This window comes from Bos javanicus, chromosome 15, assembly GCF_032452875.1.
Source record: "Bos javanicus breed banteng chromosome 15, ARS-OSU_banteng_1.0, whole genome shotgun sequence".
In the NCBI taxonomy this organism is placed as follows: Eukaryota; Metazoa; Chordata; class Mammalia; order Artiodactyla; family Bovidae; genus Bos; species Bos javanicus.
Window position 1 is genome coordinate 18,396,042 of NC_083882.1, and position 27,987 is coordinate 18,424,028.

Below are 27,987 nucleotides of genomic sequence, written 5' to 3' on the forward strand. Positions count from 1 at the left end.
AATGGAGGCGTCTGTTCAGGCCTCTCTCCTTGGTTTACGGATGGTCAGCCCCCTGCTGCTTCGTAAAGTAGTTGTCGCTCTGTGTACTCACACCCCTAGTATTTGTTTTTGTGTCCAAAATTTCCCGTTTTGTAAGGACATCAGTCAGATTGGATTGGCTTCCCTGGTAGCTCAGAGGGTAAAGCATCTGCCTGCAATGTAGGAGACCCGGGTTCGATCCCTGGGTCGGGAAGATACCCTGGAGAAGGAAATGGCAACCCATTCCAGTATTCTTGCCTCAGAATCCCATGGACAGAGGAGCCTGGTGGACTACAGTCCATGGGGTCCCAGAGAGTTGGACACGACTGAGCGACTTCACTTTCTTCCTTTCTTTCACATTGGATTAGGGCCCACTCAAATGGACTTATTTTAACTTAATCACCTCTTTAATCACCTGTCTCCAAATATGGTTGCAGTCTAAATACCGGCAGTTGGGATTCAACATATGAATTCTGGGAGCGAGGGGTGCACAGTTCGGCACCCCTGAACTGTGGATGCTCACATGCATCAGGGATGCTCTAAAGTGTCATTTTCTTCCCGTCTGTACTGGCAGGTTTGCAGGAAGCCCAGTACCGTTTGGTAACTGAGATACAGAAGCAGACCATTGGGTTGGCTTTGCAAGGTAAAGATGTCCTCGGGGCCGCCAAGACTGGATCTGGCAAGACTTTGGCTTTTCTTGTTCCAGTAAGTGTTTTTTTCATGTTGGGTCAGGTCCTTTGTTACATGATTTTAAAGCATTCTGTGCCTAGATAGAAATAGATAATTATGTGGAGAGTTGTTTGGGGTTGGGTTTCCCTGGCTAGAATGCTGGCTTTATCAGACAGGTGCCACATCTCTCTTGTTATCTGTGGTATGCCCCTTGTCCTAATATAGCACCTTGCACATGGTGGGCACTCCATCACTTACTGAAGGAATAAATTGTTATATGTGTTCACAAGCCTGAATTCCTGAAGGTTATGGGGTGTTCAGGGTGGCAGGTCAGAGTGGTTCTGCTCTGCAGTGAGCCTGTTGGGGTGGCGGAGAAGGCTGTTTCTGTTCTCTTGCAAACCTGTGAGTCGCATTTATGCTTGCCACTTGTTTAGAATAAAGCCAAAACATGCTCACTCTAAGGAAATTGAGATTTTTCCAGGATATTGTCTTTTATAGCAGTAAAACAATAGAGCCTCTGAGGAATTCACTGACATCTGTTATGTGGTTGGTCTCATAGTTTTTAATTTCTGCTGAATAATCAACTCAAAAATGACATGTGGTTTTTGGTTCCAAATGTTACAAAATCATTTTTCTCTCAAATCCTAATTTTTTATAGCAATATCTTGAAAATTCTAGTCACTGTATAACTATAGCAGTTATACAGTTTATTTTAATGTGGTTTCTGTTCAGAAAATGATGACAGATATTTTTCTGAAATATGTTTTAATGGCCTGTGGACTGTACAGACCTTCCACTGATCGCCAGTCTCCTCATGGTGTGTCTCCGGTAGCAGCTGAGCTGCCATAGGGCGTCTTTTCCTTCCCTCTGTGACTTGGGGAAAGATGCTCTGATGGATAGAAGGAAAAGAAGAAACAAAGCAAACAGTTTCTTCTGATTGAGACTCATGATGGTATACTTTCTGCTTGGAAGGTGCCTCTGATTTGAAGTGGCAAGGCAGTCAAAAAGCTGGCTCTCTGAAGGACTTACTGAATGTGGATTTGTTCTTTCTTGAGGTGCTGGAAGCCTTGTATCGCTTGCAGTGGACCTCAGCAGATGGGCTGGGGGTTCTGATTATATCACCTACAAGAGAACTGGCCTATCAGACATTTGAGGTTCTCCGAAAAGTAGGGAAGAATCATGACTTTTCAGCTGGCCTCATCATCGGTGGAAAGGTTTGTCTTTTTATCCTTATCCTTCTTTCTTTGCTTCCGTGCCTTATGTTGGAGCACTGTGGCAGTTGACCAGGAAGCGGTGGAGATTTTATCTAAACAGACAGGCTGGCCCCCTAGACAGTGGGTGGTAGCATCCTGGTGTGGTCACTGTCATCTAGAGTCTTTGAGTTTTGCAGGTCCAGAAAGTTTGTTTTGTCAGGATATCTGGACTGATCAGATTGTCTGAGATTAATTAATTCCAACTAACATGAAAAATCTATTTGTTAATATTCACTGGGAAAGGTACCATTTCAGTATGTGGACTAGTTCCTTTCAATAAAGTATCTGAGAGGTTGAATAATTCAGAACATTGCTGGGTCAGCAGCAGAAGAAAGGGAAGTGAATAGAAGGTAGTTTTGAGGAGTGTTTATTTTAGGTCCTGGTAAAGCCTGCTGCTCCACCTCTCTTTCTTTTAGTTTACCTGGACTGCTTGTTTCTGTTCAAGTCTCTTCTAGGTTGTGAGGATAAATACTTGAATTCTTGAATTTATGTGCAGACATGCCCAAGAAAAGAATGAATATCACAAGTCCTCACATACTCATGTACCTGTCACCCAGCTTTCACAAATAACATTCTATGGCTCTTCTTTCGAGGAGGGATTTTCTAGAAATTGGAGAACTCAACTCTTTTTTTGCAGTCCAGGAAATGCAGCGAGTGGTATCACAGAGCCTGTTCATTGTCCCTGGATTCTGACTTAAAGAATGGGTTTAATTCTAGTTTTTAAGTCGGTTCTGGCAGACACAGGAGGAGATAAAGACTTAGAGCATTCATGTATTTCTCATGGCTTCAAAATCCTGCATATGATTAAGGATCTAGAGGAATTCTGAGTTCTTTAGTTCTTAACTAAGGACTTGTATTTGGCCCAGAAATTTGGATAGGCTGTAAAAACATAAGGGAGAAACTACATTTATTTCTAGAGTATCTACATTGCTATGATGAAATGCCACATGTAGATGGCTTATATAGTTTTGGTACACAGGCTGCTCAGTGATGTGTCTGTAATCAAAGAAAACAACTGTTTTCAGGATCTGAAGCATGAAGCTGAGAGGATCAATAACATAAATATACTTGTTTGCACACCGGGTCGGCTTCTTCAACACATGGATGAAACAATATGTTTTCATGCTACCAATCTCCAAATGTTAGGTAAGTCTAATGAATCTTTATGAAAATAATCTCAGTCTTAGGAGCTAGCTGTCATAAATTTTAATGATAGGAATGTTTTATTGAATAAATACTGTGATTAAAAATCTTAAAAAGAACTCTAAGCAATTTTTTGACATATAGTTCTAAATCCAGAGAGTACAACTGAGACCTTTTTTAAGTCAGAAGAGTCAGAAAGAGATAAGCACTCTATTGCATATGAAATTAGATTCCTCAGTATTTGACACTGCTAAGAGTTATCTCTTAAGGTGAAAGATAAAAATCATCATCTACTTACTATGTTACCTATAGTATATTTTTTAAATCAACTTTTTGTCTCAGAATAATTTTAGCTTTATAGAATAGTTGCAGTGATAGTACAGACAGTTCTTCTATACCTTTCCTTCCCTCAGTTTCCCCATTGTAACATCTTCTATAACTTTGGTAGTTTTGCCAAAGTAAGTTACTAACACTAGTGTGTGTGTGTGTGCCCCTGCTGAGTTTCTCAGCCGTGTCTGACTCTTTGTGACCCCATAGACTGTAGCCCGCCTGGCTCCATGGAATTTTTCAGGCAAGAATACTGGAGTGGGTTGCCATTTCCTCCTTCAGAGGATCTTCCCCCCCGCCCACCGCAGGGATCAAACCCAAGTCTCCCGCATTGGCAGGTGGATTCTTTACCACTGAGCCACCTGGGAAGCCCTAACATTGACGCATTTATTTAATAATTCCAAACTTCTTGTTTTATTTCACCAGTTTTTCCACTAATTCCCTTTTTCTGTTCTAGAATCCTATCCAGAATACCATATTGCTTTTAGCCTAATGTGTATGTTAAATATTGTGGTTCAGTGTGCATTTTCCCTTTTTAGTTCTTGATGAAGCAGATAGAATCTTGGATATGGGCTTTGCTGACACCATGAATGCTATTATTGAAAACCTTCCCAAGAAACGTCAGACTTTGCTTTTCTCAGCTACACAAACCAAATCTGTAAAGGACCTTGCACGCTTGAGTTTGAAAAATCCTGAGTATGTTTGGGTTCATGAAAAAGCAAAATACAGGTATGTATTATTTGAAATCATATTTGATTCAATCAAAATCGGGGTTCTCTTTTTAGGTTGAGAATTTAACATTTCAAATTAATGTGCTTTTCTAGGAAAGCATATTAATGTTATTGATTAAATATGCAAACATAGTGAATATACTGGTAAAAATTATTTAAATTCTCAATACACCTTTAAATGTGAGACAACTCTAATGTAGTATTTCCCAAATTGTGGTACGGGGAACAAATTACCCCCATAAAATGGGAATAAGGTGGGAAAACGTGTTCCTGGATAGTTAAATAGCAAATGTTGAGTTAAGGTAAAGCGGTGTTCTTTAAGACTTCTCAGAACCTTTGATATTTTTATGAACATTGTGATTCTTAAAAGCAGTGGGAGATGAATAAAGCTTTCTGCATTTATCAAAATTATTTTGGTTTAGAATCTTTTTTTTTTAGCTGTATTATGCAGGGCTAATGTGCTATGGAGCACATTTTATCAAATGCATTAATATTTAGCAAAATACTTTTCTATTTCAAACATTCCAGCAACAGCTGTTTTGTTTTGGTCTCACTAAAACTGGAAAGTAAAATGTGTGTCTGTGTCAGCCATCTCCTACTTTTTGATACCTGGGACCAATTTCGTGGAAGACAAGTTTTCTACTGACATTGGGGGTGGGGTGGGGTAGGGTGGGGTGCGCTGGTTTCTGAATGATTCAAGCTTAGTAGGTTTCACGTTCCTTTGAGAACCTAATGCTGCTGATCTGACAGGAGGCAGAGGTCAGGTGGTAATGAGATGGGGAGTGGCAGTAGATAGAGTTGAAACTTTGCTCGCTCACCTCCTGCTGTGAGACCTGATTGCTACCAGGCCACAACTGCTACCAAGGTTGGGGACTCCTGGTCTTTGTGGCAGTAGAAGGGGTGTGTGTGTGTGTGTGTGTGTGTGTGAGAGAGAGAGATAGTAAATGGATTGAGGGAAATGTTTTAAAGTATATTTTGATATTATGACAGCTGAAAATGTATGTATGTTTGGTATGAATCATACTACATACGTGCAGACCGTGGACGGATGTGACTTTGAGAAACGTTTTCCAGTGACTTTAAATTAAATCTGTGTTGATGATCTCAATGTGGGCTCACCCCTTCCATTATCTCTGTCTTTCACTTCTTGCTGTGAAATGCTAGCATGAAAAGAAATATATTGGGAAAATTAATTGAGTTATCCTCTTGGAAGATCTTTAAATGCAGGGAATATGGCCATTCAGAGCCACCTTGACTTTGTTCAACCAATAGATGTCTAGGATTAAAAAAAGCCTGAGAAGAGGCTAAATTCTGTACTTCCTGATGATCCTAATGAATGAACTTTGGAAAATCTGAGTTCTGGTAGCTTTGGTTATCAAGAACTCCTCAGGAATGGGATAGCAGGAGATATATGAGGTATAGTTACCTCCTTGGCTTACCATTGAGTAGACATTGGTTTTTGTTTGTAAAGTTGTGTTGAGATAGCTATTGAAATTCTTAGTACAATTAATTTGATAGTCTAAAGATTGTTTAGGTCTTTTGATTTTCTTTTTTTGCTGTTTCATTTCTGCCTGTTTTAAAAACTCACTAGACACTCATTTTTCAATATTAGATGGTCTCTAAATTGCAATTGTACATATTATCCCTGTCCCTAATTTCTGTAGATAATAGTTGGTCTTTATCTGTAGATCATAGAGTTAGTTATAAAAAACTGAGTGTAAAAATTGTTTACTTCATAATTCTTGAAAGCAGTTCCATCATTTGTAAAAGATGTGACTTTCAGAAAACATTTTAGAAGGTAGAAGGCAGATATTTAGCAACATAATTTACGAAACTGCAGCTTATCTGGTAATGACTGCAATACTCTGTAATTTCAAATTCACCAGAAGCACTATAAAAACAGCTGCTATTGAATTTTGTTTAATATTGTTACTGAATTTTCCCCTTTACCAACTTAACAGTTAGTTTCATAAACCCTGAGAGATTATGGTTGAGAATATTTTAAGGCATAAAAGAATATTTACTCTTAAATTGTAAAGGATCAGAAAAATCAGAATTGAATTTTTCTGAGTTGTGTATCAGATTATATGCAGAAGTACACCAGTGTGTTTCCTTTATATTGCTGTCAGTTTAGTCGTGTCTGACTCTTTGCGACCCCATGGACTGCAGCCTGCCAGGCTTCCCTGTCCACCAACTACCAGAGCTTGCTCATATTCATGTCCATCGAGTCGCTGATGCCATCCAACCATCTCATCCTCTGACGTCCCCTTCTCCTCCTGCCATCAGTCTTTCCCAGCATCAGGGTCTTCTCCAATGAGTCAGTTCTTCGCATCAGGTGGCCAAAGTTTGGAGATTCAGCTTCAGCATCAGTCCTTCCAATGAATATTCAGGACTGATTTCCTTGAGGATAGACTGGTTTGATCTCCTTGCAGTTCAAGGGACTCTTAAGAGTCTTCTCCAACACGACAGTTCAAAAGCATCAAGTCTTTGGTGCTCAGCTTTCTTTACAGTCCAACTCTAACATCCATCATGACTACTGGAAAAACCATAGCTTTGACTATATGAACCTTTGTTGGCAAAATGATGTCTCTGCTTTTTAATATGCTGTCTAGGTTGGTTGTAACTTTTCTTCCAAGAAGCAGGCATCTTTTGATTTCATGGCTGCAGTCACCATCTGCAGTGATTTTGGAGCCCAAGAAAATAAAGTCTGTCACCGTATCCGTTGTTTCCCCATCTATTTGCCATGACGTGATGGGACTGGATGCCATGATCTTAGTTTTCTGAATGTTGAGTTTTAAGCCAGCTTTTTCATTCTCCTCTTTCACTTTCATCAAGAGGCTTCCCTTTTCTCTCTTTATATAAACACACACCCAAGGGATGCCTATATGTGCATGAATGTATATATACATTCAGTCCCATAAATGGTATCAAATTTTGCTTCTTTCAGTTAACAGTATGCCCTAGTGATCATATCATAGCACTATATAGATTCCTCATTCCTTTTTTATTTTTTCCTAATTTTATTTTATTTTTAAACTTTACATAATTGTATTAGTTTTGCCAAATATCAAAATGAATCCGCCACAGGTATACATGTGTTCCCCATCCTGAACCCTCCTCCCTCCTCCCTCCCCATACCATCCCTCTGGGTCGTCCCAGTGCACTAGCCCCAAGCATCCAGTATCGTGCATCGAACCTGGACTGGCAACTCATTTCTTACATGATATTTTACATGTTTCAATGCCATTCTCCCAAATCTTCCCACCCTCTCCCTCTCCCACAGAGTCCATAAGACTGTTCTATACATCAGTGTCTCTTTTGCTGTCTCGTACACAGGGTTATTGTTACCATCTTTCTAAATTCCATATATATGCGTTAGTATACTGTATTTATGTTTTTCCTTCTGGCTTACTTCAGTCTGTATAATAGGCTCCAGTTTCATCCACCTCATTAGAACTGATTCAAATGTATTCTTTTTAATGGCTGAGTAATACTCCATTGTGTATATGTACCACAGCTTTCTTATCCATTCATCTGCTGATGGACATCTAGGTTGCTTCCATGTCCTGGCTATTATAAACAGTGCTGCAATGAACATTGGGGTACACGTGTCTCTTTCCCTTCTGGTTTCCTCAGTGTGTATGCCCAGCAGTGGGATTGCTGGATCATAAGGCAGTTCTATTTCCAGTTTTTTAAGGAATCTCCACACTGTTCTCCATAGTGGCTGTACTAGTTTGCATTTCCACCAACAGTGTAAGAGGGTTCCCTTTTCTCCACACCCTCTCCAGCATTTATTATTTGTAGACTTTTGGATGGCAGCCATTCTGACTGGTGTGAAATGGTACCTCATAGTGGTTTTGATTTGCATTTCTCTGATAACCTCATTCCTTTTTTATAGTTGTATGCTATGTAATTGTGTGGATGTACAGTGGTTCATTCTACAAGTTTTTTACTGATGGACATATGGGTTGATTTCCATCTTTTTTTTTTTTGCCGTGTAAATTAAATGATAGTATATCTCTTTGTGTTTTTACCAGATTATTTTTTGGAACAGAATCCTAAAAGTAGGTTTATTAGTTCAAAGAGTAAATGCATGTATATTTCTCTATAACATTTTTATTATGAGAGATTTCAAATGTGTATGGTTGAAAGAATTTTACAGTTAAAACCCTATACCCACCACCTGGATGCTACTTGGTGGTAGTAGCATCCATTTACTGTCCATTTATCCATCCCTCTATATATTAACCCATCTTATTTTTGATGCATTTCAAAGAAATTGGCAGACAGCTGTACACTTCCTTTAAACATTTCAGTACGTATATCAGTAGCTAGAGTTAAATATTTGTATAGAGATTTTCTTTCTTAATATAAGATTTACATACAATGCTATGAGCAAATTGAGTAAATTTGCTTAATTTTGATAAATGTGTATATTTCTGTAACCCAAGGGCCTACTAAGAGATGGAACCTTAGCATCAGCCCAGCAAGTTCCCTTATATCCTTCAATTGATCCTTGACCCTACCGTTGTAGAGGTGACCCCTGTTTGCATGTGTATATTTATATATAGATACAGATATATGTATGCTGCGGCTGGTGCTCAGCCTTGTTCATAGTCCCAACTCTCACATCCATACATGACCACAGGAAAAACCATAGCCTTGATTAGACAGACCTTTGTTGGCAAAGTAATGTCTCTGCTTTTGAATATGGTATCTAGGTTGGTCATAACTTTCCTTCCAAGGAGTAAGCGTCTTTTAATCTTATGGCTGCAGTCACCATCTGCAGTGATTTTGGAGCCCCGAAAAATAAAGTCTGACACTGTTTCCACTGTTTCCCCATCTATTTCCCATGAAGTGATGGGACTGGATGCCATGATCTTCGTTTTCTGAATGTTGAGCTTTAAGCCAACTTTTTCACTCTCCACTTTCACTTTCATCAAGAGGCTTTGTAGTTCCTCTTTACTTTCTGCCATAAGGGTGGTGTCATCTGCATATCTGACGTTATTGATATTTCTCCCAGCAATCTTGATTCCAGCTTGTGCTTCTTCCAGTCCAGAGTTTCTCATGATGTACTCTGCATAGAAGTTAAATAAGCAGGGTGACAATATACAGCCTTGACGTACTCCTTTTCCTATTTGGAACCAGTCTGTTGTTCCATCTCCAGTTCTAACTGTTGCTTCCTGACCTGCATACAGGTTTCTCAAGAGGCAGATCAGGTGGTCTGGTGTTCCCATCTCTGTCAGAATTTTCCACAGTTTATTGTGATCCACACAGTCAAAGGCTTTGGCATAGTCAATAAAGCAGAAATAGATGAGCACCAAAGAATGGATGCTTTTGAACTGTGGTGTTGGAGAAGACTCTTGAGAGTCCCTTGGACTGCAAGGAGATCCACCCAGTCCATTCTGAAGGAGATCAGCCCTGGGATTTCTTTGGAAGGAATGATGCTAAAGCTGAAATTCCAGTACTTAGGCCACCTCATGCAAAGAGTTGACTCATTGGAAAAGACTCTGATGCTGGGAGGGATTGGGGGCAGGAGGAGAAGGGGACGACAGAGGATGAGATGGCTGGATGGCATCACTGACTCGATGGACATGAATCTGGGTGAACTCTGGGAGTTGGTGATGGACAGGGAGGCCTGGTGTGCTGCGATTCATGGGGTTGCAAAGAGTCGGACACGACTGAATGACTGAACTGAACTGAACTGATGCTGCGGCTACTGCTGCTAAGTCTCTTCAGTCATGTCCGACTCTGTGCAACCCCATAGATGGCAGCCCACCAGGCTCCTCCATGGGATCTTCCAGGAAGATCCATGGGATTTTCTAGGCAAGAGTACTGGAGTGGGGTGCCATTGCCTTCTCCGAGATAGATATGTATATATCTATATATATTCAAACTTTTTATTTTGTATTGGAGTATAGCCGATTAACAATGTTGTGATAGTTTCAGGTGGATAGCAAAGGGATTCAGCCATACATATACATGTATCCATTCTCCCCCAAACTCCCCTCCCATCTAGGCTGCCACATAACATTGAGCAGTGTTCCCTATGCTGTACAGTAGGTCCTTGTTGGTTATCCATTTTAAATGGCAATCCCAAACTACCTAACTATTCCTTTCCCCATTCTTCCCCCTTGGAGATCAGGTATATTTTTGATATTTAATCTGTAAATGATTTTGAGTGTATTTTGGACACAATGCTGTATTCATTTCCTAAGGGGCAATAGAGAAAGTTTTTTTCGGGATATGTATGTATGTGTGTATGAAAGATTTGCTTGGGAGGCATACCATTATTAACATTTGTTTTATTTTTTGGTCTGGATTTCAAAGTTACCAACGTGACATATTTTTAATATTTTCCCTCTTATTTACATAAGCACCCCTGCTACTTTGGAACAGAACTACATAGTTTGTGAGCTGCAGCAAAAAATAAGTGTGCTGTATTCCTTTTTGAGAAGTCACCTGAAGAAGAAAAGTATTGTATTTTTCTCCAGTTGTAAAGAGGTACCTTGTGTTTATTGTTCTTAAGTTATTCTTGTTGAATTATCATGTATAAATTTCAAGTTTCAGTTATAAAATGCTGCTTTTCTTTTTTAATAAATGCAGTGCTAAATGTGAAGAGATTTGTAGATAATGAGAATCTTGTGTCTTCATTTTTAAAGAAACCCATGAATGAGACTTCAAGCTCAATAAGGAAAGGCAGAAACTGTTTTCACTTCAGTGTTGTTAGCATTCAGCACAATACTTAGAACATGGTAGTCCTCAATAAATATTGGTAGAACAACAGTTGAATGGCTAGGCTAACTAGAGGTCTTTATGACCTAATGTCTACCTTACCGTCTGTGAATACGCCATTTATTTCCCTGCCTCTTTGTCTTTGTTCATGCTGATCTGCTTATCTCCCTGTGCTCCTCCATCTGGAGGAATGATTACTGTCCTTTAAGGCTAAGCTCAAGCTCAAGTTTTATGCCTGAAAGTCCTTTTCTGACTCTCCCCAACCCTCTTTTGACAATGAATTGCACCTTCTTCTGTCCTTTGGTAGTGTTTTCATTATATCTGCCTTTGTTTATCAGCATTTCTTAAACACTAGTCATGTGCTTGTAAGTAAAGGATTCAGTGACGTATAAGAAAACTTGGTCTTTTCTCTTTAAGAGAATAAACTATGGTTCATTTTTGTATGTTACTTTTCTTTTACTATATTTCAGATTTCCTGATAACATATAGTTGTTGGTATATAGTAGATTGATTCTAGATATATAGCTTTTGCAGTAGCTTAGCATGATGAATATGCAGTGAGTTTTCCTCCAGTTGATGGGGAAGATAAGTAGTGTCTGTCTCTATTTTGAGGAAAGCACAGAACTTCATTATTTTTCCATGTAAAAAATGACTTCAGATTTTTTAGGACTTCTTTTAGATTTTTATATTTCTCTAAAGAATGGATATTTTTCATATTTACATACAAGAAAATAATTTTAAGTGTTAATGTTTAAAGTTTTTACTCTGTAATACTCTGCTTTTCTTCTTCACAGTGGAAAAAGTATACTCTGCCCTTTTTTGATCTATATTCTTTCTATACCTCTTCACTTCTGTGACTTTAAATGCTGTCTGTATTCTAACAATTGCCAAGTCCACATCTTAAGCCTTGACTTCTTTCCTGAGCCCCTGACTTGTATATCTATTTGACTTCTAGATATTTCCATTTGGGTAAGCAATTTAAGATTTGCTATTTCTGAGATCTGCTCCCTCCAACTCTTCCCCATCTCATTAAATGATCAAATCTTAAATTCTTGCCTGTCCTTAACTCACATTCAATCTGTTGACAGTTGTTAGTTTTACCACCTCTCGCCACCCCTCTTGCTACCATGCAGTTTAAACCATGCTTAACTTTTTCTTAGGCTCTTGGTTGATCTTCCGTTTCTGTAGTTCTTCCATTTCCATGTGTCCTTTTCTGATATTGGTTGCCTAAGAGTGTATCTGTGGTCTTGTCTGTGGGTTCTTTCTCATCTCCGCTTTCACAGTAGCCTTTTAAAAAACTTTACAAGAGGAAAGGAGGAGTCCCTTATGCCTAGTCGTACTGGTGCATTGTCTTAGGATCAGAGAATCTTCCCAGCACCGGAGTATTATATGAGAAAATGAATAACTAATGCTGGGGTAGCAAGTCAATTTTGTAATTCGGTGGTTTCCCGTTCTTCCAACAAAATTTGAAGGAAGACTTAATGGAGTTACTAGCTGATAGATGTGGAGAAGGAAATGACAGCCCACTCCAGTATTCTTGCCTGGAGAATCCTGTGAACGGAGGAGCCTGGTGGGCTGCTGTCCATGGGGTCACACAGAGTCAGACATAACTGAAGCGGCTTAGATGAAATTATTTGTTATATACCATCATGACACGTTTTATAGGAACTCAAAAAGTTAAGGTTCCTTCTAGTCCATTTTCTGTATTTTCTGTTAAGAAAAGGATGTTCTTAACACCTATATTAGAGAAATGGGATAAAATGGTGCTGGATTCTGCCTCAGTTTAGCAGTCACTAGTATTCATTTGTAAGTATGTAAACTAAAGAAAAATAAAACTAAAGCAATAGCTTCATCTAGTCTCATATATTGAGAGAGATAATTTTATTTTTTAAATTAAATTCTAACAACTCTTTTTTTGGCCAGCTCTAGGCAATAGCAACCCACTCTAGTACTCTTGCCTGGAAAATCCCATGGACGGAGGAGCCTGGTAGGCTGCAGTCCATGGGGTCGCTAAGAGTCGGACATGACTGAGCGACTTCCCTTTCACTTTTCCCTTTCATGCATTGGAGAAGGAAATGGCAACCCACTCCAGCATTCTTGCCTGGAGAATCCCAGGGACGGGGGAGCCTGGTGGGCTGCCGTCTGTGGGGTCACACAGAGTCGGACACGACTGAAGTGACTTAACAGCAGCAGCAGCAGCATACTAATAATTGTAATAGTAACTGAGTCTGAGAACTTTTAATGCAGCTTTATGGCTACAGAAAGTTAAAATTAAAATATATATACATAGTTTTGTTGTTGAAAGTAATGGATTGTGATAAAGTAATCAATAAGAGACTTTGCATAAAATAAGATAAAATTCTGTGAGGTCAGGAAATAGAAATATGAGTTCAAGGAGGAAAAGAAATGATGTAAAATTTTTCTGTTGAAGAAGAGGTTCTTCACATTTTGTTAGCAATTTTCCTTTTTTAAAGACTGTTCTATGGCAGTCTTAGGTTTGTAGCAAAATTGAGGGGCCCTGCCCCACACATGTGTAGTCTCCCCTATTATTTTTATATATTTTGAAATACCTGGTGGCGGATACCAAATTGTTGTGCTATTTAGAATCTGTTGGATACATTTATGAGAGGTAAGTCTTTACTTTAAAATATATTTAAATTGACCAGATATGACATTGTTTGCAACCACTTAGAAATGTCAGATACTAAACTTAACAGTTTGAGGAGAGCATATTTATTTCAAAATTCTTTTAGGAAAAATAATATGAGCAAAAATGTTTGAAGACCACAGCTCCAGACTACATTTCCTTTTCTCTATTCTGTACTTTAATTAAACGTGTGCTCCATAATGCATTTTTCTGTTCATTTTGTAAGCTTACTTCCTGCTGTTACCCAGAAGTACCAAATAATTTTTCGGTTAACACCTAGGTTCAGTATCTGTACCGAGTGTTCTGCCGGCTGCGTCCTGGTGTTTCCCTCCTCGCCCTGCATGGGCGACAGCAGCAGATGAGAAGAATGGAAGTCTATAACGAATTTGTTCGCAAGAGAGCTGCAGTGCTCTTTGCTACTGATATTGCAGCCAGGGGGCTGGGTAAGAAAACTTCTTTTTAGAAAATTTTCTGTGATCAGGGGCTTATAAAGGGTATATTTTTGTAGTTCAAATAGTTTGACTCAAATAATTGGGCTTTCTTATTTTATAAAAGAAAAATAAGTAAATTGACAACTGAGATGACTAAACTAAGGATATGTCAGTGAAAGTTTTTGTAGTAGTTTCACTTTTTGTGCTCTTATTGGCTCATGATAGTAATTGCATCACAGAATCTTAAGGAGCCTGTAGAATCAAAGGAAAGTTAAAAATTTAAAGCTATGAAAAAAAGTTGTTTCTATTGGAAACTTGACAAATACTGTTACAAGAAAAATCAATGAAATCCATCTTTTCTCCAAACATTTTACTTTTTAAGATCACTACATTTAATGTGTTTAAACTTTGAAAAAGCCACTATAATATTATACAACTGATGGCTTTGTGGGAGTGGGATGGGCTATGGAAGTAATTACAGAGGAAAACTAGAGGTAAGAGAAAGGATGAAGAGAAATAAGTGGTAATTTGAATTCTTCTATCAATCTTATTGCATTAATTATTGTGGCAGATTTTAAACATATATGAAGGAATTGAGCCTAAAGTACCCTTGTTATACATAGTACCCAGTTTGAGTGGTTATCTTTTTCTTGATCTCCCTTAGTGCCTGTGTCCTGTCACTCTGGGAGTGTTTTAAAGTATATCTCAGTCATTGTATTAGTCCATTTGAATGTGACAGGCAACAGTAGTCAAGTATGCATATTTTTTAAAGATCTCTAGGCTGTTTCTCAGCCCCAATTACTCATTCCGACTACCCTCTCCTACTCCCTAATCCCTCATTACTGTTCTGAATGTGTAGTTTTGAAACATAGATAGCATATTGAAAAGCAGAGACATTACTTTACCAACAAAGGTCCGTCTAGTCAAGGCTATGGTTTTTCCAGTGGTCATGTATGGATGAGAGAGTTGGACTGTGAAGAAAGCTGAGTGCCGAAGAATTGATGCTTTTGAACTGTGATGTTGGAGGACACTCTTGAGAGTCCCTTGGACTGCAAGGAGACCCAACCAGTCCATTCTGAAGGAGATCAGCCCTGGGTGTTCTTTGGAAGGAATGATGCTAAAGCTGAAACTCCAGTACTTTAGCCACCTCATGCGAAGAGTTGACTCATTGGAAAAGACTCTGATGCTGGGAGGGAGTGAGGGCAGGAGGAAAAGGGGACGACAGAGGATGAGATGGCTGGATGGCATCACCGACTCGATGGACGTGAGTCTGAGTGGACTCCAGGAGTTGATGATAGACAGGGAGGCCTGGCGTGCTGCGATTCATGGGGTTTCAAAGAGTCGGACACGACTGAGCGACTGAACTGAACTGACTTGTATTACACTCTGATTCTACCTGACCCTCCTGATTTTTGAACCTTAAATAGTTTAGCTCGATGTAAGCAATTATATTGCACATGTAATATACATTCTGTATATATCACAATGAACAGATATAACTATTTTGTTATATTTTCCTTGCAGTTTGTTAAAGAAGCCAACTATTTACTAGATGTAGTTGGAATTCTTTTTGTCCCCTTTCCCAGTCTTTGAATGAAGGCTGTTTACCTCTTGTCTGTGATAGAATTCAGGAGGTCTGTGAACTTAGATGGAGAAAAAAATTATATATATATATATTTACTAACCTTTAACTGAATTTAATATTTTCTTCAATTATAGATGGAAGCACTGAATTGTTGTGTTAGTACCTGTAGCCTTGTCATCAGTTGAAATCGTGTTGTTGCTCAGTTGCGTCTGACTCTTTGTGATCCATAGACTGCAGCACAACATGCTTCTCTGTCCTTCACTATCTCCCATAGTTTTCTCAAAATCAGGTCCATTGAGTCGATGATGCCATCCAAACATCTCATCCTCTGTCGTCCCCTTCTCTTCCTGCCCTCAGTCTTTCCCAGCTTCAGGGTCTTTTCCAGTGAGTCAGCTCTTAACATCAGGTGGCCAAAATATTGGGGCTTCAGCTTCTGTATCGGTCCTTCCAGTGAAAATTCAGGGTTGATTTCCTTTAGGATTGACTGGATTCAATCCTAGGATTGAATCATATCCTTTAGGATTTGATCTCTTTGCAGTCCTGGGGACTCTCAAGAGTCTTCTCCAGCACCACAGTTTGAAAGCATCAATTCTTTGGTGCTCAGCCTTCTTTTTGGTCCAACTCTCACATCTATATGATTATTGCAAAAACCATAGCTTTGACTGTATGTACCTTTGTTGGCAAAGTGACGTCTCTGCTTTTTAATACACTGTCTAGGTTTGTCATAGCTGTTCTTTCAAGGAGCAAGCGTCTTTTAATTTCATGGCTACATCACCATCTGCAGTGATATGGGAGCCCAAGAAAATAAAGTCTATCACTGTTTGCATTGTTTCCCCATCTACTTGCCATGAAGTGATGGGATCGGATGCCATGATCTGAGTTTTTTGAATGTTGAATTTTAAGCCAGGTTTTTCACTCTCATCTTTCACCTTCATCACGAGGCTCTTTAGTTCCTCTTCGCTTTCTGCCATTAGGGTGGTGTCATCTGCATATCTGAGGTTATTGATATTTCTCCTGGCAATCTTTATTCCAGCTTGTGATTCATCCAGCCTGGCATTTTGTGTGATGTACACTGCATAAAAGTTAAACAGGCAGAGTGACAATATATAGTCTTGATGTATTCCTTTTCCAATTTTGAACCAGTTTCTTGTTCCATGTCTGGTTCTAACTGTTACTTCTTGACCTGGAATTCTATTAACTCCACTAGCTTTGTTCGTAGTAATGCTTCCTAAGGCCTCTTGACTTTATACACTAGGATGTCTGGCTCTAGGTGAGTGACCACAGCAGCATGGTTGTCTGGGTCACTAAGACCTTTTTTGTACAGTTCTGTGTATTCTTGCCACCTCTTTTTAATCTCTTCTACTTCTGTTACGTCCTTAGCATTTCTGTCCTTTATTGTGCCTTTTTTTGCATTAAATATTCCCTTGATATCTGTAATATGTCTTGAAGAGATCTCTAATCTTTCTCATAGATATTTTCATTTTATATTGTAGTTTCTGTAGATATCTTGCATGATTGTTTATACTTAATACAATTTTGATATTATGGTGGTTGATACATAAGTAAGTTGTGTTATTTAATATGTCAGTGAATAAGCATATATATTGCTGTATATACAATTCAATAGAATGTTTATTTCATTATAATTATTTTCTCTTGTAATCCTGTATGTTTTACTTTATGCACTTAAAAATACTCTGAAAAGGGTTTTGTAGATTTTAACTATGGCACAAAAAATGTCAGGAAACTCTTTTTTAATTTTAAAAAGCTTATATGATTGTATTCATGAGTGATATATAGTATTATCTTAGGTTTTTATGAAGTTTTATAAAACAATATTGTATATCCCAGTTTATGACTTGCTTTTCAATCTTTCCATGTTGACGTGTAAATTTCCAGTGTATTTGTGTCATGTGTCTCATGGTATAGCCAGGAATATCTTTAGAGTATACCAGTATCTTTTTTAAACTGTATTTTATTCTTAATTTTTTCCCAGTTCTATTTCTTAAAGAATAATATGGGTAAAAATGAGTTATGAGACATAGTAGTCCCTGCTTTACCCACTCCTCACTCTCCAGAAGCAATTATTTCTCTTAGTATTAAGCTTCATATTTCTAAGTAGTTTTCTTTTTTAATTCAAATTTATTATGGCTTTAAGGAAATATTTGATTAGGCATCCAAGCTTTTGCTAAACCATAACATTTTAAAAATTATTCCTTTTGAAGTATTGTTCAAAGCTGTATACACTTTATAAAAAGATAATGAGAGGAACAATTCACTATTTTATGCATTCACACACAGTGAAGAGGAAATGATACTGAATCAAACTCCCAAACCCAAATAGCTGGATAACTCAGTTAAATATTTTAAAGCTGATTTGTGTGTGTGCGTGTACAATTTTTAGTTACTACCAGAGCATCTAAAACTGATCTGAAAGCTAACTGTTGTCCAAAACTCTTCAAATTCTTCAAATCCCATAATTCCATTTCTTCCCTTTCTCAAATCAAAAGATTTAAACATACATAATTGAAGAACTGGTATGATCATTTTTCTCTTTAACAGTAATATCTACTTCTGGATCACCTACTTAGCTGATCAGTTAGATTTACAGCCAACTGTCAGGTAGAATCTGGCTTCCTCCCAAAGCATCTGTGATGAACTCCCTGAACACTGTTTTAGACAGGTGGACCTTGAGGGGTTCACTCCGGAAATCAGAAACATTTGAGGTCTTTTCCAAACATTGCACAAGGTCTGGCTTTAGAGAGGCCTCTTGAAGGTACAGCCACAGTTGCAGAGTTCATGATGCTCAAACATGCTGCTCTAGTCCACCAGAGATCTGTGCAGAAGATAATCAGAGAAGAATTTTCCAGGAAATGTTTTAAGACCCAATTCAAACCCAAGATCTGGGTTTAGTCTCTGATGAAAAAGATGTCACCCAAACCTTTATTTTTCACTCCTGATTCTGTGAAAAGGAAAACCAACTTTAGTGTCTGTCCCACCTAGGTCCTTACTGCTTGAAGCTCAGGGCTTTTTCAGAAGATGTAAGTATTTCGATTCTGTTTTTGAGGAACCAGTGGGGTTTCTTTTCTCTGGAAATGGTTCTTGCTCCCCCCAGAATGTGTAACATTTCATTAATCTTCACAGCAGTCCTCTGGGGTGGGCAGGACAGGTGAACTCTCTTCATTTCAGTGACCAGACGATTAGCAGATGACTTGCCGAGTGGCTTGCTACAAGCAAGGCTCTGATGCCAGAACCGAGTACTCGAGTCCAGCACTTCCATGTTTTTATGCAAAGGCATCAAAAAGGGGTGTGACTGCTAATTTACTAACAAATCTATTGATTTGAACAGATAAAATCCACACATGAGTTATTCCCCTTGTATTAATCTAGACCAAAATCAAGAGTTGACTTGCAAATAAATCATGGCCACAAATTTGCCCTTCATTTGTTGTAGACTAGACAAACACCTAATTGGCCCTCACTAGAAAACTATTTTTTTTGATGGGCAAGAGAAATGAACTTAAAAATCCATAGCTGCCATGAGAGTGACCTAAGAGAGAAAGCTGATAGAATCAAATAAGCCTTGGGGGAGGAGAGAAAAAAAAAGTTCTCCAGGGGAGGGAAAAAAAAAGAATTCCCCAGGAAGTTATAAGGAAATGTATATTAATAACTTATTATCTTGAGTATTTTAAACCTAAAAATGAAACAAGCATATCATTTATGTTTTCCTATATGGTATGTACATGTAAATGACTATACTAATTAAACTTAGATTGTATGATTAAGGAGACTTACAATTATAATATACTTAATTCCTCTTTATAATTACTGCTTTAAATCTAGCAAAAGAGATTCATCATCCTCTACTTTCACCTGGGGTTTAAAAGTAACTTTTAGAGGCTCAGGGGTCGAGACCTCCCCGCCTTCTTGGGGAGGATGTGTGGCACTGGCCTCCTCAGGGTCTGTTTCACTGAGTGCCTCGGGGTAGAGCTCACTGATGGGGCCTAGAGCCTCACTCCTGGCAATGATGTCCACCCCCATCTCCCTGACCTCTTCTGGACCCTCAGCCACTGACCGAGCAGTGGCTGAGGGTCCAGAAGAGGTTTAAGTAGTTTTCTTATATTAATGATTGAGTTAAAATTTGTTCAGGTTTGTGTTTTCCTTTCTGTTTTCTCAAATGTTCCAGCAGATGTCACCTGTTTAGTTTCCTAACAGTTCAAACATAGTCTGTTTCTTTTTCCCTGGGGACCTTCCCATTGCAGCCTTTTGTCTCCAGCTCTAATCTGAACTGGTTGCTCTGTAAGCTTGATGCACATGATACTTTCTTTCCAGATATCTCTCTTCCTTTTTTTTGATTTATTAATAATACTGTTATTTTTTAAATGAAAACTCATCCTTTAATAGCTTCCTAAGTAAGAGTGTATGGGAGGTACATTTTTTGAATTATTACATGTGTTATGATGTCTTATTCTTAAATGACAATTGAGAATTGAAATCTAGTTTGAAACAATTTTCTCTTAAAACTTTGCAGATAGTGCTCCATTATCTTATAGTAGTCAATATTATGTTGACAAGACCTTTGCCTTTCTGATTTTGTTTTTTTGTAGCCTCTTTTTCTTATTCTGGCTTATTCTTAGGGTTTTCTTTTTATCTACAGAGTCCTGAAATTTTATGATAATGTGCTTTAGTGTGAGGTCCCATTTGGTGTATAGACGTTCAATATGTTTTTTCAATCTAGACCAGCACTATTCAATAGAATTTTCTATGATCATTGAAATGTTCTGTGCTTATACTAATACTGTAGATACTAGCTAAACATGATAGTTGTCCACTTGAAATGTGTCCAGTACAATGAGGAAAGAATTATTTTATTAAATTTTAATTTAAACTTGACTAAAGTTTCTGTATTGAGCAGCACATGATAGAGACTCATGTCTTTCCTTTGCAAGAAATATGCTTCTGAATTCCTCTTTGGTGATTTGGTTAAATAAAGTTTCAGTATTTATTTTCACTATGTAATTATTGCTTACTAACGGGGAATTTGTGTACTTTGATTGTTTCCTTTCTCATATCTTTTTTATAGTATTTTTCCCCTTCCCTCTCTTATTTACTCTTTCTGGAAGAATATTTGACCTCTTTGATCAGTCCTATAGATTTTCTGTTTCTTCTGTTGCCATCTTATTGTCTCTCTCTTGTTATTTCTGGGAGATTCCTTGATTTTATATTTCAACTTTTATGATTAAAATTTTAGTTAAGTACCAAGTGTTTCTTTTTTATAGCCTCTTATTCTCATCTGGCGGATGCAGTGTTTTATTTCTCTGAAGGTAGTGGGTTAAAGTTCTCTTCACATTGTTTCTGCTTCTGCTGGTTTCATTTTTACTCCTCCGTCTTTTTCACTTTTGAGACTTTTCGTAATTGTCCTCAGTTGGCTGTATTTTATTACATTTAGCAGTGAAACATCAGAAAAGATTATTTGAAGTGATTAGTGTGTGGATGATGGTTGTTGACTAATGGCCTTCATTGCAAGGAGATTTTGGATGGAGTCAGTCATCTTGTGGAGGACTCAAGACGTCAAACTCTATTCAGTATTTTTTGAACATTGAGTCTCTCCAGATAAGAATTTGTCACTTTCATGAGTAGAGGATTAAGCTTGCTACTGGCTCTGTAGAAGCCTGGCTATAGATATAGAGGGCTCCAACTCAGGCTTACACTCAGTACCCTGTTTTCAAGGGCTCTGGTGCCTCTTTCTTCTACTCTCTCTGGTGTCTTGGTTTGAGGCCTTTCCAGCTTTTCTTCAGGAGACCCAGTGTATAGGACCAGGAGGGGACCTGCGGGTCTGAGTGTTGCTTTCAGCCTGTCTTCCTGTTTATAGCCCTGAAACATGCCCTTGCCTTCTGGGGTACTTTGTACTTCAAGCCCCAAGAGGAGAGTTGTTTTAAATACCTTTTCTCTTGTTTCTGTTGGGTTTTGCCCATTTAAATAGATTCACTCCTTTTGAATAGCTTATATAACTTCAGTGATAGTTTGATAGTTTTTATACTTTCAGGTACCCGTAGGTACCATTATCTTCACAAGTCTTTCTTTGTTTTTTTTTTTTCTTTTTCCTCCCTCCTCCCCTCCCTTCTTCCTTTCCTCCTGCCTCCCTCAGCTTTTTTGTCTGTGATAGAAATTGTTCTGAAATCCTTACAACAGAATCCGTAAATGACTAAAGGTAGTTCTCTTAAATTGTTGAGACCAGGATCTCTGGAAATGAATGGAAACTTTTGCAACCAGAAATACATATGAAATAATTACTGCTAGGAAATGGGTAGAGGGATTTAAAAAGACATCTTTAGGAGATGGAAATAGCAGGAAAAGTAAATTTTCGTTGAAATTTATAAATCAGTTTCATAGTTCACTGGGAGCTCATGAGAAGTGGTTCTTTTAGGTTATTAACTATCCGAGTATTTCATTATTTTGTGTGACACAAAGCAATCTGTCTCCTCTATCAGATATAAAATAATCTTCACATTCAAACACTGTCATTAATTTTATTTCAGTTGATCAAAAAAGAGAAGTGTTTATTATCTCTTGGTTCATGCAATTAATTTTGTTTTTAATAGTGTTCACAGATGATATCTATCAGTTTGATGTGATGGGAAGCCCTGGCAAGCATTATTATAAAATAAAAATAGTACAGCAGGGCAGATCTTGGAACTGCTTTTTCAACTTGATGTTCTTTCTACACAGATTTCCCGGCTGTAAATTGGGTTCTTCAGTTTGATTGCCCAGAAGATGCCAACACATATATTCACAGAGCGGGTAGAACTGCCAGGTAGGTGTGCTGGCATGTGTCTTTGCTTTTGGTTTTACCTAAGTAAAAAAAAAAACTTGCTTTCTTAATTGTATACAAATAAAGAATGGAGAAATTCAGGTGAGTGCTGATCTGACATTTTTGTGATGTAGGTTGCTAGCATGTAGACAGCTCTTACACGTCTCTTGACTGAGACTTGATGATAAGGGCTGAGAAAAATCCATGAAAACTTATTTTAGTGTTTTGTTCTAACTTTCTTCCCTTACTAAGCTTTTCATTAGAATTACTCACTGAGCATCATCTTTTTGATGAGTTATAAGCCTATTTATTCAGTCTTGGTTTTCAGATGACAAAACTTGAATGTTTTGAGCAGTTAAACATTTTGTTTGAAAATCTGTAGAGCCAGAATTTGAACCCAAGCAGTCTCCTAAAGTTTAGATCTGTGCTCTTACTTTCTCTGGTACAGGTTCTAATAAGCAAGAAGGTGGTTTTGAATAATAGGTTGCTCTTTTCCTTTTTTTGTGTGGGAATTACAGGCATTGCTGGGGACCACTCCCAAATATGCTCTTTTCACCACCCCCACACACCCCCTCACCCAATAAATTACCCTGGGTGGGCTCACAAATGTAGGGAAACTCTCTGGAAAAGAATATAGCAAAGTCAGTTATTTGGGGATTAAGGGCATAGAAAGGTATATGAATAAATCAAAAGGATAGCATGTTATGTCATTAATATTGAGGTTTCAGTAAAGTTGGGAGATGTGTGCTGTAGGTAGAATTATAAATAATATATAAATGTTTCTGGGTAGTATTTGGTGGTGTGGTGGTTTAATTGCTAAGTCATGTCCAACTCTTGCGACCCCATAGATTGTAGCCCACCAGGCTCTTCTGTCCATGGGATTTTCCAGGCAAGAATGCTGGAGTGGGTTGCCATTTCCTTCTCCAGGGGATCTTCCCAACCCAGGGATCAAACCCGGGTCGGGTCTCCTGCATTGCAGGCAAGTGTCCTGCATTGCAAGCGGTCTTCTGCATTGCACGTGGTCTCTTTACTGACGGTTTGGTAGTACTTAGAGTTCTTCCTTTTACCTCAGTAATTTAATATCCAGAAATTGATCTTAAGAAAATAAAGTTTCTATATGGATGTTCATCTTACTGACATTCCCAATAAGAATTGGGAATAACCAATTAAGTGTTAGACCCAAGATCACTAAACATATGGCAGAAACAGAACTAGAACTCAGGTTCTTTTGACCCCACATTTCATTCTTTTTTCACTAAGTAACCATGTATGAAAGACCAGCCATGTGTGAGGTACTGGATTAGGCCTGGTGTGAGCTTCTGCACAAATACAAGGTATAGTGTGCATTCCATTAAGGAAGTTTGTTACCTTAAAACAAACCTTAAAACAGTCTATAGTACAGGCATATACAGTGTTAGAGGTATTGACAGAAGTTTTGTGGCGCTCCAGAGGAAGTAGAGAAGGAAAACTTCACTGAGGAGAAACAGCTGGGTTCAGTCTTGATTGGCAGATACAAGTTCTTGGGAGGCAACTTGATAGAAGATATTTCTTCTCTATTAACTAACATATATCTCTCTGTATTTTAACTCAGACTCAAATACCATCTAATCTTGATAATTTTTTTGAAGGTGGGACTATTAGAAAATTCAAAAATTCTACATGTCCATATTCTAAAATGTGATTCTTCCCCTATGCATCTCCAAACACTGAGCCCCTAGTCTGTAATTAAATATTGTTCCCTAAACTTAATGAGTGGTCTGTGTGCTGTGCAGTATTGCAGCCCCTTGCAACCTGTGACTTTTTAAATTTAAATTTAGTAAAAAAAGTAAAAATTCAGTTTCTCATTCATACTAGTTACATTTTAACTGCTTATAAACACATGTAGTTAGTACCATATTGAACAGAGCAGGTATAGAACCTTTTTATCATTGTGGAAAGTTCTATCAACTATTACTGGTATATGTTTAAAATATGTTTTGTTTAAAATTGTTGAACCAAAGAACCATAGGTTCATATAATAAAACCATAAAATAGACATTAGAACTGAGAGTAATCTAGATTTACTCACTCATTTATTCTATATGGATTTAACAGATTCATATTAATTGCCAGGCATTGTACCTAGTAGGCAATATAATGAGCAAAACAGACACGATTCTGACATCTTTCATCTTGAAACCTAGAGGGAATACAAACAGTAAAATATGTAATTTCAGTAGAATGTGATTCATTATTTACTTCTATCTCTAATTTTGTTGCAGTCGTGAGAGCAAATGACAACTCTCTTGGGTTTAAATGTACAAAGAGAAGTAGACGTTTTTGTCTACTGAGAGGTTATAATCTTTCTGAGTCACTAATGAAAGTTTTCTTTCAGGGAATTCTGTAAGATTTTTAGGTGTGAGCTTATTGACAGACATTTTTACCTCACTTAGATTCAAATATGAGATTCTTTAAATGTGATTACATTTTGTTTTTTAAAAATTTGGAAACAACCTAAATAGTAATCACAATAAGGTTGTAATTGGTTATAATTAACCACAAATTGGTTGTGATTAACTGTCTCTTTTGTTTTGCATTTTCTTTCATCAGAACTGCATGAGTATTTATAATGCAGATGTCAATGACACATTTTTGGTTAATGATGGAAGAGACATCAACTGTTGGCTTAAATGGACCAGTTATTTCTGATTTTTAAAACACTAACTTCAGTTTAATGAGTTCCCAGGGATGTCAGGATCCTTAAGACCCAAGATTAAATCCTCATCTAAGAAAGTCCATCATTTGCCAGCAGGCTTGCTCTTCTACCTGTCCTGTACCCATTTCAACCAGTGGACTAAAATTTGAAAGCGTCCTCTATCCTTTGCTCATCTAGGAAGTCTCTTTGGAGTTAGTTCTCTTAAAATTTTCTTTGTATTCACTGTTTGCATCCTACTCCAGTATTCATGCCTAGAGAATCCCATGGGCAGAGGAGCCTGGTAGGCTACAGTCCAAAGGGTTGCAGAGTCAGACATGACTGAGTGACTGAGCGTGCACGCACTCACCATTTTTGGATGATTTTAAAGGGAAAAATTTTTTTGTTTGTGTTTGGTGAGTTTTTTTGTTTCAGCTGAAGTGGAAGTTTTTCCTGTTCTATACCTTAACAAGATGTAGAGTTCCTCCTTCCTATTTTATTTTCTAATTTTCTTGAACTGTTTTTTAAATTAATTAATTTATTTTAAATGGAGGCTAATTACTTTACAATATTGTGGTGGTTTTTGCCATACGTTGACATGAATCAGCCATGGGTGTACATGTGTCCCCCCATCCTGAACCCCCTCCCACCTCCCTCCACACTCCATCCCTCCGGGTTGTCTCAGAGCACCAGCTTTGGGTGCCCTGCTTCATGCATTGAGTTTGCACTGGTCATAAGTTTTACGTATGGTAATAAATATGTTTCAATGCTGTTCTCTCATATTGTCCCACCCTTGCCTTCTCCCACATAGTGCAAAAGTCTGTTCTTTACATCTGTGTCTCTTTTACTGTCTTGCATATAGGGTTGTCATTACTGTCTTTCTAAATTCCATATATATGCATTAGTATACCGTATTGGTGTTTTTCTTTCTGGCTTACTGCACTCTGTATAATGGGCTCCAGTTTCATCCACCTCATTAGAACTGACTCAAATGTGTTCTTTTTTTATAGCTGAGTAGTACTCCATTGTGTATATGTACCATAGCTTCCTTATCCATTCATCTGCTGCAGGACATCTAGGTTGCTTCCATGTCCTAGCTATTGTATAATTTTCATGAGCTGTTTTAATGTTTAAACATTTTTCAGTTGATTCAAATTTACCCTGTGGGCTGAAGGAGAGGAGAGAATAATATAATAGTGAAATATAAAACTACTTAACAATAAGATTGTACTGCTGTTAAGTCACTTCAGTCATGTCCGACTCTGTGCGACCTCATAGACGGCAGCCCACCAGGCTCCCCCATCCCTGGGATTCTCTAGGCAAGAACACTGGAGTGAGTTGCCATTTCCTTCTCCAATGGGTGAAAGTGAAAAGTGAAAGTGATTGTACTAGAGGATGCAAAAGTAAGTCTTTTTATTGTAATTAATTATATAATTTGAGCAAGTAATAGAGTTAGAACTAGGCTTTGTGTATGATTTCATTGTGCATTCAGACTGATTTGCCTTTAGACCGTTAACCTTTTGTTTTCTAGTTGGATCTAAGTAAATGGGACATGGGTAGACCAGCAACTTTGTTTTCCATTTTATAAGAAGGTACCTGGGGCAGAAGTGGTCTTTGTGTTGGGTACATTTTTGGATTATCTTTTGTAGTGAGTTATTTAGAGAAATCATTAGTAGTGGCTAATGGAATTAATATTTCACCACTGTTTAATTCACCTCAGTGAATATGTAGCATGTATGAATTTTTACATGTACCCATGCGCATATTTGCATTTTGTGGCCCTGTGGGCCTCTGGATAGGTGGATATAATCTCTCACTACTGTATTGGACAAGGCCAGAGAGACTTTTTAGATGTGTCAGTGGTGTGGGCATGAACAGGGTAAACTGATTGCTTTGTAGAATACATTTAGCAGAGTTTTAAAATTATCCATCCTGTATGAAGATTATTGGATATCTCAGTATATCAGAAAAAGATCCAAGAAGGGGAGATATTTCAGGGTGCTTGTGTTCCTGGAGAGTTGTTAAAAATCTTTCATAGTTGAACATGCCATGGTGAGCATTAAATTGGTTTTAACTGTGGAGATGAAGAGGTAGTACAACATCACAATGATTGTGTTTGCAGAGAGAATATCAATTTGAAAAACTATTGTAATGCAGTTTCTGTTATGGTCATTAATTTTGAAAGCACAAGCCTGTTTGACCCTTTGTAACCAATTAAAAATATTTTCAGTTGATTGTTTTAGATGTATAGTTAGTGGAGAAGTTCAGCATAAATGCTTATTTTCCCTTAGGCAGTCTAATAAAAAAAAATAACCAAACTGCAAACAGTTAAAAGTTGTTGTTAATGGACTTAGAGATAATTAGAAAGTTTCATGGGCCATCAGACTGGATAATTGAATTGAATAAAGGCTAAATTAAAATTTGAAACTAATTAAAATCCTGTGTATATGCTGTAATTAAACTTAGGTTGCCATATAGTGCTTGCTTTTGAAAGTGAACTATAATATATGAAAACAGGTAAATGCATTCACTGTGGCAAAATAGCTTTAGTTTGGGGGAATCCTTTTTTTCCCTTTCTGTATTTTAGCTAAAAATAAACGGTGATTTAGGTACTTGCTGCCTTAAGTGCTTTTTCTGTTTTAATTTATTCACCTATTTAAAATTCTTTTGATCTTTAGCAATTTAGAGAGATTTCTATTTTTCTTAACTGTCCACACCCCTTTTAACAAAATGGTTTCATTTAGAGGCAAGAGAGGCAAGGAAATGAATACAGTTTTATAAAGCTCTGTCCTGCGATACATTCTACCACTTAAAAGCAAATGTCTTTAGGGCTTGTAGGTTTTGGTACTCATAAAACAAAGATCTTCTCTTTCTTATAAAAATTCTCAGTTGAAAATAAAAAGATTTGGGAATGAAAATCATTACACATCAAATACTCCTTTTTTAAACTGCTTTTTGGAAAGTAG

At 37.8% G+C, this 27,987-nt stretch overlaps 1 protein-coding gene across 1 annotated transcript in view; it reads left to right on the forward strand.

Moving 5' to 3' along the window:
* Nucleotides 1-27,987, forward strand: part of DDX10 (DEAD-box helicase 10) — a 311,200-nt gene that overhangs the window by 14,736 nt on the left and 268,477 nt on the right. The window contains exons 3-9 of the mRNA XM_061440233.1: nucleotides 593-723; nucleotides 1,743-1,901; nucleotides 2,966-3,086; nucleotides 3,950-4,139; nucleotides 10,519-10,645; nucleotides 13,804-13,966; nucleotides 22,269-22,353. Of these exons, the coding sequence (XP_061296217.1) occupies nucleotides 593-723; nucleotides 1,743-1,901; nucleotides 2,966-3,086; nucleotides 3,950-4,139; nucleotides 10,519-10,645; nucleotides 13,804-13,966; nucleotides 22,269-22,353 (976 nt within the window). The remainder of the gene's footprint in view (nucleotides 1-592; nucleotides 724-1,742; nucleotides 1,902-2,965; nucleotides 3,087-3,949; nucleotides 4,140-10,518; nucleotides 10,646-13,803; nucleotides 13,967-22,268; nucleotides 22,354-27,987) is intronic.